Source organism: Manduca sexta, chromosome 10 (genome assembly GCF_014839805.1).
Source record: "Manduca sexta isolate Smith_Timp_Sample1 chromosome 10, JHU_Msex_v1.0, whole genome shotgun sequence".
Taxonomy (NCBI): Eukaryota; Metazoa; Arthropoda; class Insecta; order Lepidoptera; family Sphingidae; genus Manduca; species Manduca sexta.
This window is the reverse complement of record NC_051124.1, coordinates 1,597,411-1,619,586: the sequence shown is the minus strand read 5'-3', so window position 1 is coordinate 1,619,586 and position 22,176 is coordinate 1,597,411. Positions and strand designations below refer to the sequence as shown.

Genomic DNA, 22,176 nt, shown 5'->3' with positions numbered 1-22,176 from the left:
AACATTTTTTTTACAATTTTACTTTTTTTGGGTGTGCGTTCTAATATAGTAACATTTATTTTTCTAAAGCGTTCATTGTAAGTGTAATTTTTAACTTAAAGTAAAATTACAAAAAATCTCAAAAACGAAGGTCTTTAAAAAAAAAATTTTAATAAACTTGTTTTAAAGAATTCTATCCAAATATATAAATTATTTTACTTAATTTTTTTGTCAAATAAATAACCGTTTTTGGACATCTCCCAATTAACATTTAAATCATATATAAATAGGACAAAACTCGCTCAACACCGTAAATTCAAATTAAGCAATAAACACAAAAAATCATGAATATTCTAAACGCCATTATATTAGTGTAGCCATCTGAAACGTTTCCTCTAGTCACGCCCCTGGCGCACGGCGTGATGATTCTGTTCAAATTGATATCCATTAGTGCTCATTGTATTACACTGTATATCAAATGTCTTGTGACGTATAATTAATAACATGTAAAGGGTGGGGCTGTGAGGAGGTACTTCGAACCCTCCAATGTACTTGAGTTATTAAAAGATATGCTGATTAAAATACGATGGATAAGTAATCAAGAAGATACGGTGGAAAGATTTAGTACTGAAAGGTATGACAATGTCAAGTTTTTGAAAACATTTTGGATAGAGCGATGTAGGTGATGATAGAGATCTAGATGTAGAGAAGAAAGTCAGGTAAAATTGACCTCAAAACCATGTGGGATATATAGCTTGGGGTAAATAAGCAGTATTACTAATATAATTGCGAAAGTTTTGAAGAATTGGATGTTAAAAGTGAACGGAGGAACAGATGAGTGGATCGATGTTTGGCACATGCAGTGACATCCTTAATATAACCCAGGATTGACATGTAGGTTATCTTTGTTCCTGGTAATGAACATAGTTGGAATTTTATTTCAGGAAAGATCTTTTATGTTGGCGCACTTGCCAAAATCTCCTGTTTCATAAAAATTACTGACGATATTTCTTACAAAGATCTTTATCTAACTAAAGACAGTAGCATCACAAAAATTAAATTCAATGTACTGCATGGCACTGTTTTGTCTTCATCCACAGTTGAAATTTGGACTCAAATGGTCATTCATGAATCAAGGTAGGTATATTGGAAATAGATATACTTCCATAAGGATATTTCTATATTCATAGACGCACTCACGCCTTTTATCCCCGGAAGGGTAGACAGAGGAGCAACAAGCGCACTCACTTTCCGCCGCGTGTATTCCGTCTCACAATGTGATATGGGGCGAGCCTATCGCCATATCAAGCACAAATTTCAGACTCCGTGCTGATATTGAACAAAACGGTATCGACGTAGTCATGGCGCATATATAAAACTTCGTATCCAGTAAAATAGACTGGGCTGGTACCCTTAGCATTCAAAGTTTGTCTGAATTAGTATTATTTTTCAAAGACTATACGGGGTCATTTCGAGATTGCGTTACTAAATGAAAGCGCACACTTTACTTTTTGAAAGTAACACTTTACAATAAGTTACTATAACCGTAGATGTAAATAAAAAAGGGTATATTGCAAACAAAATGAATATCAATTAAAAGTAATTTTCATTTTACACGTCCCGTTGAAGTGCAAAATAATCAAATCAGAAAAGTAAAGCTTGGCTTTTTAGTTAAAATATTCATTATTAATGGATGACTTTTGGCACAATGTAAACAGAGTTAGAAGAATATTTATTAATGCAATATTAAAATGACCCTGTATAGTAAAAGTAGGTAGACGTCTATAAAAGGTATTTCCATATTCATTTAGTTGAAAACGCTTTTGAATAATACATTGATTAACATACGATGAGTCCAAACATAAATCCTTAACGGCTTAATAATCGGATATGTTTAATACATTAAAGGACGCACGTGTCACGGTAGTAGAAATGGGATACAAAGTATAAGGTAATGGCGTTTTTTATTAACTAGCGGCCCGGACAGAAACTGTCCTGTTTTAACTATGAATTTTCAGAGCGCATTCTGTCAATCGCTGACAGTTATTTTAAACAACTGTCAGTTACGTAAAATTAATATAGTTAAGTTGTCTAATATTCCGTTAAACTTTCTTGATTTTTGCTTCCATAATAAGCTTATTTTGATAATTAACAAAAAAGAATTAGCGAAATTGTTCCATCCGTTCATGCGTGATGCAATGACCGAGGGAAATGGAAACTAATTACAAAGGTTGTACAAGCCACCTATATCTAGACTGGTACTACTAAGAACTTTCTGTCCATATCTTGAGGGTTGATATAACCACAATGGATCCATCATATCACATGACACAAACTGTTTATAAATCGAACACCGGTTGTTATAATTAACCTGGGCATCGAACTGATATAATAATATTAGCCCTGTATTATATACTGTCCTACTGCTAGGCACGGGCCTCCTGTTCTATTGACAGGGATTAGGCCTTAGTCCACCACGCTGGCCTGGCGTGAATTGGTAGACTTCACACATCACACACATCCTCAAGATTCCTATAGAGAATGATGTATGTAGGTTTCCTCAAGATGTTTTCCTTCACCGTTAAAGCAAGCGATAATTCACAAAAAATACACACATATTTTTTAGAAACGTCAAAGGTGCGTACCCTTGGGATTTGAACCTGCGGACATTCCTTTCAACCGTGCGCTCCACACCTAACTAGGCTACCGTCGCTTCAGGAATCTACTGTCTCACGTAAATTCGCTAAAACAACTAAGATTACATTTATTAATAAATATAAAAATGCATTTTATGTTTTATAACTTGGTCGCATGATGTATATTTATTAAAGGCTAATAAATATTGAACGTAAGCTCAAAGCTCGTAAGTTGCACCGCGACAGTGATGCATAAGAATGGCGGAAGGTGAAAATGCACAAAATTATCATATTATAATACTATTGTCCCTAGGCGGTTGATACAGACAAATGCATCCGCTTTCGTAATGGTTGCCTGCATTGAGGTACCACACCCTATTGTTGACACTTGAACTTTTTAACCATCAGTTTAAATGTAACCTTTAAGTTCCTATTTATTTTTATGGTATTTAAAGAAGTCAAATATTGATTCCAAAAAATAACGCACATAACGATAATAATTAAAATTAAAATTTTCATTTAAATTTATTAATCCCTACGGATAATAAAAAATATTTTTACATTGTAGAGATTTTGTCGATTTAATAATTTTAAAACAATGACATTATACTTTTAGTGTATTTTTAACAGTATAACAGCCGTATACAGTTTTCGAAAACTGGCTGACTATCTCAGATTGTGGTTGAATTTATGTTGATATTAAAATGTATTTATTATTTCATATAATATAATATAACACATTATGTTTTTTTCTCAAAGAAATATATGTCGATTTGAAAACCTTCTTTTTTTGAAGACGGTTAATAAAATACCTCTTTCGCATTCTAAAATACCAAACAGACCGACAACAGTGCCATTCCCCCTACTCATTTGTGTTGCATCGCTAGCTGTACACAATGGGTTCGAATATAAATTCTATTAAATCGCCGCGCTCGTTTCGTTTTCAATTTTGTATTTACCATATAGACACGTCTGTTATGAGGTAGACAGAGAGTATGCTTGTTATGACGGCTGGCTTCCTGAATACTAAATAGATTTTAACATCTAAATGGCTATATATGGTTTCGTGTTTCGTGTAACGAACATTGCAAAGGAATTTAGGCCAAACGTCCTTTGGTGTGAGAAGGGTTTTTATCTATATAGATATTTTTTCGCTTTCGGCTAAGGTAGGCAGAGGAACATACATATACCTAGTACATTTAAATTTCAAAGAAATACATCTATTATATATTCAGATATTGGTTAGAAATTCTTATTTATAGCCACTCGAGTTTTCAGAACTAAAAAATATATTTTTTTAAATTGACTTTTATACTAGAAATGTTGCAAGCGGCGATAGCCTAGTTGGGTGTGGAACGGACTGCCAAGACGAATGTCCGCCAGGTTCAAATCCCAAGGGCACACACCTCTGACTTTTCTAAAAAATCATGTGTGTATTCTTTGTGAATTTATCGTTCGCTTTAACGGTGAAGGAAAACATCGTGAGGAAACCTGCACATCTGAGAAGTTCTCTATAGGAATTTTGAAGGTGTGTGAAGTCTACCAATCCGCACTAGGCCAGCGTGGTGGACTAAGGTCTAATCCCTCTCAGCAGTAGAGGAGGCCCGTGCTCAGCAGTGGGCAAAGTATATAATACAGGGCTGATATTATTATTATTATACCAGAAATGTCCCACAGGCGAAGCTGCGAGCAATATGTAACGTACATAAAACAAAAATGTCTTTTATTTACGTGGTCCCTTAAAAACGCAGTCACCCTTCATCTTCGCATCCCTGCTTTTGAAAAACAATCGTAAATCCATTCTTTAAAAAACGCCCAGTCGATTTCATTAATCTGCCAATATTCGAAAATAAGAAATATCTTCACGGCGGCGCTCGTTGGGACCGCCAGACGCGACAAATATGCCCCGTATTGTGCAATGGAATTTGAGTCCCGGAAGCCATTGTCTACGGGGAATGAACTTTTATTAAATTCATTGGTTGCGAAGTGAATTGTATTTCTGAGAGATTTTGAGCATTTTAAAAATGATATATAGTGCGGAGTGAAATGGATTGAGGTGTTGAGCACGTTGATTCGATTCTAAAGTCAGGACTTATTGTAAGTTGTGCAACAATTGTTCGTTGTTTTCTGTCACATGGAGTGATGAAGGGTTATCATCATATACATCACAAAATCTAGTTTCGGGTAAATTAAGAATTAAGAATTTCTCTATTTCCATTGCCCAACCTGGGATTCAAATGTAGGTCCTCAATAGTTTCCTAACCTATCTAAACCTTGCTAAATAAGACATATTTTTTTAATCTAGTGTAAAATGTTTAAAATCTTTTTCTAATAAATATTGATATTCCAGTATTCGCTAATGTAACGAAAGCCACAATCAATCAAGAATTAAATAACAACATAAATCTATAAATCAATCAGACTGCCTAATAAAGGTCAATATCCAACAAAAGGGCAATTGATAAAGGATTGACAACTATTCACGTATTAGATTTATTGATAGAAAATAATAAATAGTGCTACAGAAGCAAAACATAATATATTGTTAGGGTAAAATGTTTTTGTGAGGTTATCTATGACACATTTAACCGAATTCAAAAAAAGGAGGAGGTTATCAATTCGACTTTTTTATGTTTGTTACCTCAGAACTAAAGTTCTGGAGTGGCGACCACGAACCGGGAGCCCCAGCGTAGGCAGGCCCCCACGAGATGGACCGACGATCTGGTGAGGGTCGCCGGAGTCCGATGGATGAGGGCGGCCCAGAACCGGTCCCTGTGGCGCTCAATGGGGGGGGGGGGGGGGGGCTATGTCCAGCAGTAGACGATTCCCGGCTGACATGATGACCTCAGAACTAGATCATTTCTGAATCTATATTTTGTTATAAAACACTAAACGTTTGATGTACCAGCGATTAGTAATTAACAACATACGTAAGACTACGCAGTATGATCGAAAGACTACAGCCAGTCCTCTAAGGACGAAAAAAAAAAATAGTCAATCAAGTATAGGAAACAAGTCCTGTAATTATTACGTACTCACAATAAATTATAATTAATCACATTCACCAACACATGTTATTCAATAGGTGTTGTTATGTTTTGTCACTTATTATGTTTTATTCTATTTTGCTTGTTTTGAGTTCCTACATAAATATCTAAATAATATTATATAAATGCCTCTGTACCAAATTAACCTGGTGTACCTAAATTTGCATGCTGTGGTCTCCTATAAGTGAAGTAGCATGTTGCATTTTTAAGAGGTCCTTAAATAAATAAATAGACACACGTACCGGTCGGTTGGTAAGTATCTTTGTGAAAATATATCTGTAAAGCCATACTTCTTTGTATTTTAATCAAAATTGATTCAGTTCCTAACAGTATTGAATTTGAAATTAATGGTTTTCTTGATCTGTGAAGGCTAGGGATGCTGCGGAACATATGAGCTTGATTTCCATGTTGAAAACTCCTTTAAAATGTTGCAAAAATACGACAATAATGTCCATGTTGCTTTATCGTAATTTGTTGAGAGTCTCGCCTGCAGCCCCTATATCCAGTTTCAACAGGCCGGCATAATTATGTCAACGGTCGACGGGTAATCATCTCTCGTCATTCGACATTCTATTGGACCTCACTCTACTCACCATCAGTGCAGTCACTTTGCTGTACATCTAGGTATAAAAGATCCTTATAATTTCAGTCTTTACCGGCATGAAACGTATTCACTACTACGCCAATTTATACTTAGAAAATATTTCAATTTATACTTTTAAATCCAGACTTATATGTTTATATAAATAGGATATTAACTAAATCCGATGCTCAATACATCTGATTCAGGTTGGAATCGTATCCGTCCCTCGGTTTGTTCAGTGTAGATCTAATAACGTATTGCAGACTGCACTGTGCCCGCCTGCTTCGTTTGTGGAGTATGTTATAGGCTGCAGCGAGAGCGGAAGCGATAGCGGGCTACAGATTGTATCAAGGGCGGGAAGAGTAATGTAGATAGATAGATAGACAATTCTTTATTGAACACCACATAAGTAAAAGAAAAAAAAAACCTATAAACAAAATAACTATAACAAGTGCAACAATAGGCGGTCTTATCGCTAAGAGCGATCTCTTCCAGATAACCATAGATTGAAATTATTGTATTTGTTTGTAATGTACTGTATTTTTAAAACGATTTGATACGGAACAAAGATCATTAAGGTTCTTTGAATGGTGCGTATTATCTGTTAGGTGTTTTTAGATAAAATAAAAATTGCGGAAGCAGTATTGGCAGTGGAATGTTTATTTTTTCAACGATTCCGTATGTCTATTAAAGATATATGAACATCACTAATCTGTTCAAATAATTTGAATTAATATCAAACTAATATTTAATTATAATAACTCTCACTCACTCGTCTTGCCTTCTTGAAGTTACATAGTCCAAAACATAAGGTTTTGTATACTAATCGCTTGAATCTCATCACTTGATTACTCGCGGAGCGGTAATGCGTTTTAGAACCGTGATAACTCGGTTTGTATGAGAAAAGGATTATTTTGTCGCGTCTGGAAATATGTCTGGTATGTATGGACTTCGAATAACCTATGCAGCAGTGGCAAAAGGTGAAATTTTGAAACGATTTCGAAATTTGAAATGTGTTTATGAGATTTTTATTTTTATACTAGCTGACCCGACAGACGTTGTCCCGTCTTAACTATGAATTTGCAGCGCGCATTCCGTCAATCGCTGACAGTTATTTCAAACAATTGACAGTTATATAAAATTAATATTTACGTTAAGTTTTCTTAAATTTTCTAATTTTCCGCATAATTTTTTTTCTTTCATAAGAACCTACTCCTGACAATAACAAACACAACAAAAAAAAATAGTGAAATCTGTCCAGCCGTTCACGCGTGATGGCGTGACCAAGCGAAATAGGGATTAATTTTTATATATATAGAGGATTATCTGTCAGATGACGAAACAGCCTCCCACGTTATCCTGAAATACGAAGGTGTAGCTGCACAACGGGCTGAAATCTTCGGTACACCGGGGTCACTCCGAGAAGCCTATGGAGAAGTAAGATCCTGCGCTTCTGGAAAGAGTTGGGTTGGCTAGACCCATAGCCGGTATCCCACGCACAACCGGCCGACCTACTACAGGCTAAATGCGGAAGAAGGAGCCCTTCAACATAGAACATGTGATTTGTTATGTCCGACGGCTACGATGGCTTCAGTAGCGTAGTTGTAATCTATATGCAGTATGATTACAGTGCTGAGATCCTGGTTTTGATTCCCAGGTCGCGCCTGATATCTCTCCGGTGATGTCGGATTGCCCACACACTAAACTATAAGAGAAAACAACAGAGAATGCACTTGTATATTGCACTCACACTTGTATAATATTTACTGCTTACTTGGCAAATGTCCGTTAACCGCGATAGCCAAAATTCGGCTAGGAGGGATAGAACGACAGGTAAAACAATCCTTTTACTATTAAAAGGCGTTCGGCCTCATAATTCGGCTTCGGCTTTCGGTACCACTACTTCAACAGTAACGTAAAGTCCGCTAAAATACAAGCCTTTATAAAAATCGGCATTCAATAGCTAATCACTATCGCATTAGGAATGTTCATTTACAGAAGTTATTTAACATTATTTAATAGTTGTAAACAAATCCCACGGTACAATAGAAAATAAACTTTATATTTAGTTACTTTAATACTTCAATTACGTTGTGAAATAGCGTTAGAATTTATGCAACGAAATAGAATTGCGAGCATTCGGTTTAAAATTTCCACATTTTTATTAGAATAAATTGAAGATTTTCAGTCTTACTTATAATGTTTTAGCTTTATGAGGTAATTAAGAATTACTTAAATAGCTGTCAAAAAAAACACTGGTTCCTGCTTTAAACCTTATTAAGAGCCAAGAAGGATGGTTTTAACTTACAGCAGATCGAGTAAATTTGGGTTTTAACTGAGCATAGCTTTTCGATTTTTTTATAAATAATATTGTTTATGCATAGTTATGCTGACGTGGTAATTGAAAGGACAGTAAGTTAGAATAGGGTTCTGTTCCATTACATAGTTAATTAGATTATTTTATCGTTCTTACTGATGATTATCAAAAAAGAAAATGTATTTGTAATTTATGTACCTAGATGTATGAAACCAAGTTATGAACAAAGTTTGTTTTAAGTACATTCCAAATCAGTAATGATTGCCTTATACTTACAGCCCCCTCGATTACTACAGCAGTAAAGTAAAGGGCATGACTGGTATTTTGTTTGGGACTAAATGACATGAGATTTTAAGGGCAGAGGTAAATAACTTTAAGACAGCCGAAAATATTAAAGACTATTTGTAGTATAATATCCATAGACAGTCGTTATGGCGCAGTTGGTGATGGGACGGTTTAGAAATAAAAAGTCCCAGCTTCCATTCCCGCATTGAGATAAATCTTTTTGGTTACCATTGGTTTCCATAAATGGTACCCTTTTTAAATTAAAGCTGCACCCGAGTGCAGTCTAGTATTATAAATCCTTAAATAGTTATAGTTCGCTAAAACCCAGAAATTCCCGGAAATCCTTTCACCAGGCCACCCCCCCATCCACAAAGCAATGATAGTTGTCAACTATTACCGGGATGGTGCTAATTCATACGCAGAGACTACACGAATGTTGCATTAGTCGCGTCACACATTATATTTGTTTATCTATGACAATATAAATACTTTTGTTTACGCTCTTCATTTTAGATTAAACTTTGATTTAGTTCTAGAGTTTTTATTTATTCATTTTATTTATTTTTATTTCCACATAAAACTATTATACAGTTAATACCCAATACAATAGCGTAGTACAATAGCTATTATTATATTTTACTATTACTATTACATAAGCGGCCGATGTGAATTCCGTCAAAGAGCATGAAAATATATCAATCTGGTTGGACAAAGCATTGAGCACAGGCAGCGCACGCGTCAATGGCGCCGTAATAAGTTGGTGCGAGTTGTAGTCTAAATTACATTTTTTATCTGCTTTTGAATTTGCTGGTGGTGGGATATATTTTATATTCGCCTGGATAACGACTACCGTACACAACGTGTTTAAAACCTGCAATAGTGACCCGTGTAAGTGCCGCGTTCTGGGATCATTCAGATCAGATCAGCTGGCATGTTTGTATCGACTGCCGAGGTAAATTATCTCTCGTCAGTCGACATTCTATGGGATACTCCACTCCACCATAAGGTGAAGTTATGTCTTTTTGCCGTGCGAGTGGAAAAAAAACACACGCGAAATATAAATATAATATATTTTTGAAAAGTGGTTTAAAGGTACTTATAGACAATAGCTTCGACATATGTAAACTCCTTTTAATTCTAGATAAACTCACCCTTGATCTTTCAGGAGTTAACTTAATTAATACTAATACTATAAAGAGAAAAGATTGTAGATTGTAGTGGCTAATCTCTGGAACTACTGAATCGATTTCGAAAAATCTTTCACTAATATGAAGGTACATTACCCCAGAGTGCGATAGGCTATTTATGTCCTGGAAACTATTTATCCCGGAATACCTTTTTCACGCGGGCGAAACCGTAGGAAAAATTTAGTTGATTATAATTTTAAAATGTCTTAAATACTGAATCTTGTACTAATATTTGTATTTTTGTGTATTACGATGTACTAGTTCCATTTTCGTGGTCGTTTTCTTAAGAATATGCATTTCACATGCCCCGAGGCGTATTTGTGAGGTAGGTTATCGGGAACGCATCTAGGGTAAGGTGAAGGGGTCATAACCTCATTGAATGTCGTACATACGTTTTTAATAAACGATTGCAATCTCTATTTTCAATCAGATTTTGAGAATGAACCAATCAAAGTAACTCATTTGAAAGCCTGTCAAAGAAAACTTTGTTCGGATTGGTGCATTTTTAAGATAGATCGAAAATCGTGATTGAGATCGTGATACTTTGAAAGATAAGCTTACATTTTAGATGAAATATTTAGGTAATGGTGGTGTTCAAAGTATTGTAAGTTTTATGAAATAAACATGTTGATCGATGTAATAATAATCACTTTGTCTTCGCCTTTCGCCATCTTGCACCATTTTGCAACAAGCCAATAAAGTACTTATTCCTACTTGAAACAATTTTGTAGAATTCCAGGCTTATTGCACTTCTTATCCTTTGTTTAAATAACGTCTTAATTTTCTAGAATCGAGAACCGAATTCATATAAGTAGATATATATTTTCCATTTTGCACCCGTTTTTTTCAATTTCATACTTATAGACCCCAGTGAGATCTCCGAGTCCGTCCCGCAAGTCCTATTTGCGCCAACTGGGCTGAAAACTCCGTCGGATTGCGTCCCCGGCGGGGCAACTGGGTCGCGCACTGATCTCGCAGGATTGTTTCGATGCACTTTTGTATATTGTGATATGCTTCTTGGCTTCTTGGAGGTTCGGCATAGGCTAGAAAAACTTATTACAGCCGAAGATTTTTAGATTTTCACCTCACTATTGATGACATCTAGTTATTACTTTAGGCCTGACGTGTATGAAGGGTCGTCTGGGTAGGTATCGCAATGTCTATTTCTACAGCCAAGCAACAGTGCATGCGCTGTAGTGTTCCGATTTTAAGGACATACATACGTGCATGGGAAAGTGACCCCACAGCTCCTGATGATTAGTGAAGTGGGGCCCAATAGAATATCGACTGACAGATTATTACCCCTCGGTAGTCGACACAATTTTGCTGGCCTGTTGCAACTGTTTATACATAGGCTGACCCAGGAACGCGACACACGTATTATTATTACTTATTGTAGAAATGGCTGTGTATTATGAGAATTAAAATCATGTGTCTCAGTACGACGAGCGCATTGGCGTGCCATACAATATTTTAATTCACGCCATCTTAAAACTGTTTTAGATTATATTTTCAACTCCTCCATATCTTTCTTTTTGAGTAATTTCATTACGGGATAATGACAAATCAGTTTTTCCTGAGACTCGCCGAGCTTCACTGCTCGGTGTCATACAATGTCACTGCTGATCCTGGCTTACAGGAGTTGTAGTGGTGGGTGTGAAGGCGGGAAAGTCACTATTTTAGATTAGCATTTACAGATCCATGTAGTTAAAAAGATTGTAGACACTACATTTTGCACCCAAACGCGCGTACAAGAGCGAACACAGGCTCAGTGTCTGTATCATGAATTCAATTTGCCGTCGCCGCGGGCCTGAACGTCTCGAGACTCAAATTTATTCGTATGTTTTTCAAACGAACTAAAGTGCCCCGAGCCTGTATTTGTTGTGTATTGTTTATTAGTTTAGTAGTTTTTTTTACCGAATTTGGAAAATAAGTAATAAATATGTTTAGGATGATTTTTGTTTGCCTGACCAATTTCGCTCATATTGCAGAAACTATTTACCTCAGTAAATCGTGTTAAGATAATCCAAATAGTGACCCGCGCTGAGAACGGGACTACTGCAGATAGTATTTACATTGACAATAAAAAATATTATTTACATGGCGTAGTTTTCTTTAAAACAGTGGTATAATTGCAGTGAAACTGTTAAGTTCTTTAAAATATATTAATCATTGCTTTATCGTACTCTAGGTTTTACTCACGGCTTCTGGTTAAGAGGAAATTGTAGCCAGTGTAACTACTGAACATAATTAACTTAACATCCCATGTCTCAGGATGACGAGCGTAGTGGAATACCAAACAATACTTTGTAATTCATGGTGTTGGATAGTGCTTTTACTGTTTATGGGCGGTCGTGTCGCTTACCATCGGGCGAACGGCAAGCTCGTCTCGTCATACAACGCAATAAAAAAATATATTCATCTGATTTTTTAAATAGATGGCGCTGATTCTATAGCCTTATGAATCGCTAGTCTTTTAAGAACTTATTGTAGCGAGAAAGGTTTTCACTCAGGCGAATTCGCGAGCAATATTTAGTCCCAAATATTATAAGGTTGAAAATATATCGAATTACTTTCCGCTTCCACAAAATAATTCCCAACGTATCCCGGTATAAAATAATTGCGAACTTTAGCCTAATCGCTCCAGAACCGGGTAAGGGAGGGCTGGAGAGGGCGTTTTCGGAACATAAATCAATTTCAACGCTGAAATTATAGTTTCCCTCGGCTTTTATTCAAATTTCATTTATGTTGTCACTGTAATTTGCACTTTATCCACGTTAATATAAAGCGCAAGTTGAATAATAATGTATTATCCAAAAGAAATGATAATTTTTCATTTGAAACAATGCGATGTCGCGCAAACAACGGGAAGTGTTGATATTAGGAAACATTTACAAATGTGCGCTTTGTTTACTAAAAGTCTGCGTATTTAAAAATTTTAATCCTACTTATTTAGTAATAAACAGAAAGCTAAATAGATATTTGCACTTTTAATAAAATAATGACTTATTTCAAAATTGATAATTTGTGGCAGTCGTCGGAAAACTAATTTTTGTTTGCTACCTTTTTTTAAATTTCTATAAAATTGAGCTTATTAAAGATAGGTCATAAATGAAACCTACAGCATGAAAAAAGGGGAAACAACTAAAAGGTCGCAAACAGGAATTGGTTGTTTGACGATTCCCACAAATTGGCAATTTTAAAATGGGTCATTATTTTATTAAGAGTGCGATATTGACAGTTTAAATGAAAACTCCTATGTTCGTTTTTGTTCCCAAAGAAACGACATATGAAGTTTATTGCTTTGCTGGTGGTAAGATATACTTTATATCCTTTTAGATAGCAACCACAAGGTGTTAAAACGCGTCATAGTGGTCCACGTAAATTTGTTGTAATTGGCCAACGTAATTGTGTCGTGTTCCTTGGTCAGTCTGTCTATATCTGGTTCCAACAGGCCGGCACAATTGTGTCGACTGCTGAGGGGTAATCATCTCTCGTCAGTCCACATTATATTGGACTCGATTAATAATCAGGTACAGCGGGGTCACCGTGCACGTATAAAAAATAATAATCAATAAAAAGTATAATTATAACATTTTAAAATCTATTTATTTTTATTTACACTTGACATTAAAGCATAAAAATAATCTTTTTTTTACGTAACTGGATTTTGTATGGGCCATCAATAATTTTATTAAAGAGAATACATTATCTTTACATAGATTTAAACCTCAGGGCTTTAACATTTGAGGATCTTTTTTCAATCTAGTTTGCCCCGGATTTGTACCAATTTGCGAAGATAACGTCCTGGAAGAAATATTCTAGTGGGAGAATAGGTCTCTGATATATACCGTCATAATTCTAGGGGCCGTGAATAACAGATTTTCACAGTCAAGTCAGAAAATTAACGTGCCTTCTTGAAAAAAATGCAGTAAAACAATAAAAAAATGTACACTAATTAGTTTTAATTTCCGAACAGCTCTTTCAATACCAAAATTTCTTTCACAAATAAAAAGCAACATTATCCATAATCTCATAGGCTACCTTTTACCCCAACAGAAACGCAAAATAGTGCATTTGAAACACCAAAACGTACCCTTAGTGATAGTCACTGGTCAGTATAAACGGCTCTACGTGTGCATTGTGTGCGAGCATTAAGTTGATTGGACGGTGGGTAAACACTATATTATTGACCCTGCCTTGTTTTTGTTAAGATACATGTGTATTTGATGTGTTGTGGTCTTTTTCTAGCTTTGTTTATAATTCGTATTGACTGTTGCTGATTAGCGGCGATAGCCTAGTTGGTTGTGGAACGGACTGCCGAGACGAATGTCCGCAGGTTAAAATCCCAAGAGCGCACCTATGACATTTCTAAAAAAATATGTGTATTCTGTGTGAATTATCGCTTGCTTTAACGGTGAAGGAAAACATCGTGAGGAAACCTGCATACCTGAGAAGTTCTCTATAGAAATTTCGAGGGTGTGTGAAGTCTACCAATCCGCACTAGGCTAGCGTGGTGGACTAAGGCCTAATCCCTCTCAGTAGTAGAGGAGGCCCGTGCCCAACCGTGGGACAGTAAGTATATAATATAGGGCTGATGATGATGATGATGATGATGATGCTGAAATTAACGTTACTTATCATTGTTTTAATTTATTAGTGTTCTTGATTTTTTGCTTGTAAATTTCTAAGATATCAAATATATAATTTGTTTTGTATTGATTGGGCGTTTTTATTACACATATAAATATAGAGGATCGTTTTAACATTGCGTTACTAAATGAAACCACATATTCGTCTTTGCTGACATTGTGCCAAAAATGATCCATGAACAACGAATATTTCCACCACAAAAAATCTTGTTTTTTTTTTTTTTTATTTTACATCTACGGCTTAACTCGTGGGTCCTCTCTTGGCTTGCCGACAAAACAACCTTATTATGTAGTATATAAGGTTATATTCCCGCGACACACGTAAATGTCAATGTCACATTGAGAGGACCCACGAGTTAAGTAACTGAATGTAAAGTGTTACCCCCTTATTCATAGACGTTTTTTATCTAACGACCGAGTAAGGCTGTGATAACAAGTCTGTTTCTCAGTGCTGACGGCATGGCAGTCTTCGCAGTGCGTAGACGTAGGGCCGTTGTGATTGGCTAATATTGAAATACAATAATAATAACCAATCACAACGGCCCTATGTCTATTTCTCAGTGCCGTTGGGCACTGAGAAACAGGCTTGTTATCACAGCTTTACTTCGTCCTTAGATAAAAAACGTTTATGAATAAGGGGGTTAGAAGATAAGTATGTGGTGTCATTTAGAAACGCGATGTCAAAATGACCCTGTATATAGGGGCAATCGAGCATACGGTTCACTCGATGGTAGGTGATCATTGCCGCCAACATCTGCAATACTAGGAGACATAGATGCCTGATTTACAGGTGAAAATACGCTCTTTTGTTGAACGTTCCCAGGTCATAAGTTAGGTGGTCAACTGCTGGTCTAATTAACCGTAACTTGATCAGTAACAACGACCAGACGTGGAACTACTGGCAAAGTATGTCGTCACGTCATGCATCACTGACCGTCAGAAGATGGTAATTGCTGCAGTGAAACCTTCAAGCTTTATAAGTTAACTAATTATGCATAATATAGGATACAAGAGGAATTATCGATGCGTAGCCGGTATTTAGTGGACTCTTGTCTTATAAACAAGAGGCATGAGGATGAACATTTCTTAAATAAATTAAGGAATGCGATTTTGGGAAATGTAATGAAAATTAGTAGCGTACTGTCAAATAAATACTGGCGGTAGAATATATTTTATATCGTCCATAGCGACCACCGTTTGCGAGGTGTTAAAACCCGCCATAGTGGCCCACGTAAGTGTGTCGCGTTCCGGGATCAGCCTGTCTATATTCGGTTCCCACAGGCATGATTGTTTAGATTGTCGAAGGGTAATCATTTTTCGTCAGTCGACGTTCTATTGAACCCCACTCTACTCACCATCAGGTGCAGTGGATTCTTCATCGTGCATGTAAAAAAAATTGAATTAGGCGGCCGGCAAATCTAAACAATTTCTAAATTCTTTAACGTTAATATTAAAATATGTTTTCTACAATTTCACCAAAGGTATCAAGGGCTCGCCAACCTTTTTTCAATCAACAATTAAATTTCGCAATTTCCAGAACTAGTGCACGGTACAATACAATCACGCTCGGCCGCGTTGAATGCTCAAGGATGTCACTAATTTTTTATTGTCTGCACAAAAAGTATGTTATTGTGAACGGTAATAAAGGTCACCGGGCAGCCCTGTGACAGTCGGGCGGCAGACTGCATTGATTCGCCGGTGATAGCGGTTGTTTAATTGTGAAAATGTTAAGAATCTCTGACTTTTTTGTTTTGAGCATTGTCGCGGTGAGCTGCGGTCTTTATGTCGTTAAAGGTAAGTCTTATGATAATATTAATAAGGACTATATTAATTGATAAAATAATTTATTCGTCAAGTAGGATTCTAGTTGCACTTATGACGAGTGATGCATGATAATAATTATTATAATTGAAAGTAAATTTTATAACGAAGTATATTTACTGACATTTAGTGTTAGAAGTAACATTAAAAAAGCATAATGTGACTAAAAGTATGGGGGTCGTAAGAAGAGAAAATGTATACTTACTTATAGTGTAATAAAAATTAAAATAATGTCAAAGACGCGTCGCGGTCCTCACAGAAACTCCAGGCTTGTTTTTTTACCATCAATTGTCAATGATATCTTTTATAAGTTTACATAGACCATTTGATATTGCTTCTCGGCCCATTTTCAATCATCTCGTGGTAATCTAAAAGATCGTATTTCAATATTCATTTCGTTATCATACTTAGTATGAAACTAAATAGATATTGCTTACTTAATTAGGTCCACAAGAACTGTAGGGAGTACTTGGAACCGTTAACATTGCATGTTATGTGGTCAAAATGTGGTACTGAAATTAGCTCAACGGGATTTCAGGATTTAGTAAGAAGTGAGAAGAGGCTATGTTTTAAATAATATTGAATGTTACACATACAAACACACACACACACATACACACTTTTATGTTTAAAGTATAGGCGGCGATCCCATGATGCGATAGGGGGCGAGTCTATTGCCATATTAGGCATGGATTACAGAAGTTCAAGGTCATATATACTAATGAAACTAAATTGGGACCATTCCGAAACAATACGAAAATATGCAAAAATAGTAATTTAAGTCAATTAATTAATGTTAAAAAAATCTAAATCAATTAATAAATGACAGTTCTGAGGTGATAAACACAAAAAATAGACGTCGAATTGAGAACCTCCTCCTTTTTTGACTCGGTTTATAAGTATAAAACAAAATCATTACAAATAGAATATAATCTCCTTTGAAGTCGGTTAAAATTATAGAAAAGCCGATATAGCACAATAAAAAATCTATGTAGAATATTATTAGAATTCGGCTGAACTTTCTTTGGATACGAACCCTTAAACAAACCTCTTTGTGTATGTCTTTACAACCTTATAATAATATCAGCCCTGTATTATATACTTGCCCACTGCTGAGCACGGGCCTCCTCTACTACTGAGAGGGATTAGGCCTTAGTCCACCACGCTGGCCTAGTGCGAATTGGTAGACTTCTCACACCTTCGAAATTCGTATAGAAAACTTCTCAGATGTGCAGGTTTCCTCACGATGTTTTCCTTCACCGTTAAAGCGAACGATAAATTCACAAAGAATACACACATATTTTTTTAGAAAAGTCAGAGGTGTGTGCCCTTGGGATTTGAACCTGCGGACATTCGTCTCGGCAGTCCGTTCCACACCCAACTAGGCTATTGGCGCTCAACCTTACGTCATGTGGCAATTGTCGCCTATGGTCACTTACCTTACGTATGTAGAGCGAAACGATACACCCCTACACGTTACACAATATTGCAAAACAATTTCTTCACACAAACGTACTCTATACTTATATTTTTCAATCGACTCTATAAATAGTGCCTTAGGTTTAAATGTAGTGCCCAAAAGTCATCATGATTGTTTTTTTTTTTTTAAATACTCAGTCGCAGCTCGGAGTCACGAATTGGCGGTGTGATCGGTGTCTCGGAAAGCACGTAAAGCCGTTGGTTCTACGCCTGATCTCTGTCCGGTCATGTCGGATTACCGTCTCATTGGACTATGAGAGAGAAGGAACAGAGTGTACTAGTGTATTGCGCATACAGTAATGCACTATAATATCTCCTGCGTATCTGGTTGATCTCCGTTGAGATTGGCCACTGTGGCCGAAATTCGGTTTGGAGGGATTCATGATTAATTCACGACCCAGTTACTTCACATTTATAACGTAAAAAATTTATTAAAATTACTTAAAATTGTAAAGCTGTATCAATATTTGCTTTTCCAAAATCGAACTTACAATGCTTAGGTAACTTTAATTATAGTAATAAAATGTTTAAATATTTTTTATATTGTTTTTGTTACTTAAGTTTTCCGGGGAACGTAAATAAATAACCCTTAATTTTTCTACTTGGAAGGAAATAACTTGACTTACTTTAAAATAATTATTTATAGAATAAGACTTACATATATTTAAATTTATTGCTATTTTTTTTTGTTTTTACTTCATTATTGATTATATTTTTTTATTTGAAATAGCGTTGACAAGCCTTAACAAATAAAAATAAAATTGTAACCCTAAATTTCTTTACAAGGAAGTAAGTTGTACCCTCTAACCTTCGCCACGCACTACCCAACGCCATCTAGTAAACGTTTCCGGAACTAACAGCAACACAAGGTTGATACGTTTCCGCACGTAACAATGAAAACCTAATCAAAATTTAATTAATTTGAATCAGTTCCGATAATTGGATATTATGATTGATAATTGTGTAAATATTTATTGATTTAACTGGGTTTTCAATTATAGTCTTATAATTAACTATTTTAAGCTTAGGTAAGTCTGAAATTATACTACGCCTATATAATTATAATACTGCCATACAATAAAATAATAGTTTGAATAATTGATTATAATGTATAATTACTATTTCATTGACGGAATATTTAATGGGAAAAGAACTCTTCCCAACCTAGTAACCTAAGAACATTACAGTTCGCAACACAAGGACACTACACACTAAATCAAAGAGGCGGTTCCAATGTTCATTTATGTTAAATTAAATTCGAATTCAGTGATGAATTTAAAAAGTCCCGCATGACTGTGCTGACCGATGCTTGTTTCTTTTGTCAGTCAATTTCTTTAGACTTCACTCCGCTCATTGGGTGCAGTAAATCCACTTTGCCGAGCTCGGCTATAAAAAAATAACAAAAAATCTATAAGTGTGGAAAACCAGTAGGCAATTTCTTTAGTACTGCTTGAAGTCTCCTGTCTTTACAACCAGCTGCTACGAGACATGATCCCCCGGGATAGGCGCGGACTAGGCCCCTCCTGAAAAAAGTTACTTTAATTATACACTTTTTGCTTATACCAGGCTAAATTTATTGGACATAACAATTCACAATTGTCTAATCTTTTAAGGTCTTCATCGAACAGAAGGACTAAGATTCTTTATCTGGGAACAGCCAAGTTATATCTAACTGAAGCCCTGTGATATGTGGGGAATTTGAAAATTCCGCTATGGTACCTCGTGCTTGTTCTAAGAGGCGACTAAAAGGGGTCATCGGCAGTCGTGGCCGCATACCGGGGAATACACGGCTTCATTTCGACAAATGATGCCGAAAGAAAGGGACCTTTAAGCACCAAAAGAGATGAGTCGGTAGCGGCATTGTGCTGAGACGGTTCCGACAAATTCGGAAGCATTCTCGATCCCCCAGAACCGTTTCACGTACGCAAAAGTACGCAAGACCATAGGGTCCTTACCAATGTGATACCGGATAATGGTAAACCCTAGACGTTGTAATCCTGACGGCTCTACGGAAGGAATTCTCGAATTATCAATGTATGTGGTTCATGGAGCTTACTTGGCATTTCAGAAGATCCCTAGTTTGGCCTATATATAGCATACTATATATTGTGTTGCTAACTGGAACCCATGAAATATTACTTGCAATAACACCCAGCTCTGCAGTGCGGCAGTCGTTTGGACGGCGTCTTCACTCGCTCCAAGCGATCTGCTCGCGACCAGCATGTATACTCCTCCAGGAATGCGCAGGATTTGTGCACTTCGTCATGGGGACACTCTTTTTCTGGAATATCAGCCCTGTATTACCTATACTGGTTATGGTTTGGAGCGGATCTTGTTTATTACACTTGTACACAAGATATACAGGTGGACTTATGGCCATGAATTCTCTTTCAATCGACCTTAGTGGTGGAGGAGAGATAAATGATATTTAGTACTGAAGGAGATTTGGCACTTTTCTAGATCTTTTTTGTTAGTCAAGATTACGTTCTGTTATTCCTAGCATCTTTTTAAAAATCTTTAACGTATTGACATAGTAAAGGACATTGTTCTGTGCCCATACATAATTCGCCCTGGAACCAACAGCAATGGAAAAATGTTTGTAATATTTAGAATCATTAATAAATTCTCATGACATATTATTTATAAAACGGACAAGCTGGGATATCGCATTAATCCAAAAAAATGATGAGATTTTGAGGTTATAATTGATAGTAAACATTGAAAGCTTTTCAATGTTCAAGGTAGATTTATAGTCCTATCATTTACGCTTTAAATATGATTTTTATCGATATAAGTACCTATCTAATATATATAAGCCCTAAAGATTCATCACTATGTAGGTATCTGATTATTTTTTACTTAAATCAGGCTATTTTAAGACTTGATTCATATAATTTTTATAAGTAAAAAGGTACCTAATATGTAGTTATAGTATTTACATCCTCTAAGAGTACCCTTCAGATTTTATGTATTTTCTATGTATACGTACGTATTCCTCGAAGAGACAGACAGAGGCGCACTGTTGAGCATTCACGCTTCATCAGAGGCATGGCATATTTAACAAACTTTTGGTAGACTCTTAGGGCATGTAGGATTAAATTAAACAAATAAAAAAATATTTTCAGTTCATATTATTTATTTCCTCATCACCTACATTGTTTTATAAAATATTATCTGAGTATTGTGCAGGAGGGTTGTTGTTATGGTAATATTTATCAATTCAGTTTTGCCAATCACCATATTAGTTAAATGAATATAATCTTTCATTATATGTACCTCCAATGGTGCAAGTCTTTCTAAAATGACATTTCTGCTATAAACATGATGTGGAGTATTTGTCCTTAATGGAATTATTTGATGTGAGCGAGTCTGGAGTTCCAACATTCTATTACAGAGCACGCAGCTTCTACTAACATAGTTACAGCTGAAGTATGTATAGGCTCTTGGGCCGTGGTCCGACATGCTGTACATATAAGATCAAGGGCTACAACCTGAAAAAAAAACAAACAAACATTATGCTCAAAATAGAATGGCAATATATTAATATTGTGTCACACGGAAAGCAGATTTATGTATTCAAATCTTCCAGCTGAATTAAATGTAAAAAACCTTCAAGCATATGACACACGTTTTTTAATCAACAATATACTTGCTAGTTTGCTCTTAAGTTGCCACAGCCACATGCTAAAGTGTGTAGTAGGTAGTATACAGACTGTTCGCTGTCTCCACGCAGTTACCAAGAACAGGAACTGAGGAGCGAACTAGAAGTTTGGCGGCAGTTAAACTTGTACGATTACAGAAAAAAGTGCTTACCAAACGAGGCGCTGTCCATTGTTGTATACAATGGCGAATCTGCTCGTTCTCCAACACTATGGACCCGCCAGCAGAGCCACAATTAATGCAAAAAGCAATTTCCATTTCGTATCCGTTATCAATGCCAGGTAAATTGTTACATCAGTTCACAAAGTCCAGAAATCACAGCCAGTGTATGTCGATATCGTAATCAATCGCACAGAGTCTTTATAATATCCGAATCGTCAATGATATAGTGAGAGTCAGAGAATTATAATATATTATATGGAAAGTGAGAGTCTAGTTTATTTGTCTTTGATGAGTGAAGTTTGAGTGACATTAAATTGAATTGAACAATGAAGTAAGAATTAGGGATACTACTCGACTAGATTCTGGAT

The 22,176-nt window shown here is 36.0% G+C and overlaps 1 protein-coding gene across 1 annotated transcript in view; it reads left to right on the top strand.

Annotated features, from left to right (window-relative positions):
* The first annotated feature begins 16,262 nt into the window (after nt 1–16,262).
* Nucleotides 16,263–22,176, top strand: part of LOC115450752 (serine protease inhibitor swm-1) — a 9,430-nt gene continuing 3,516 nt past the window's right edge. The window contains exon 1 of the mRNA XM_037437302.1: nt 16,263–16,480. Coding sequence (XP_037293199.1) covers nt 16,411–16,480 — 70 coding nt within the window. The 5' untranslated portion in view covers nt 16,263–16,410. The remainder of the gene's footprint in view (nt 16,481–22,176) is intronic.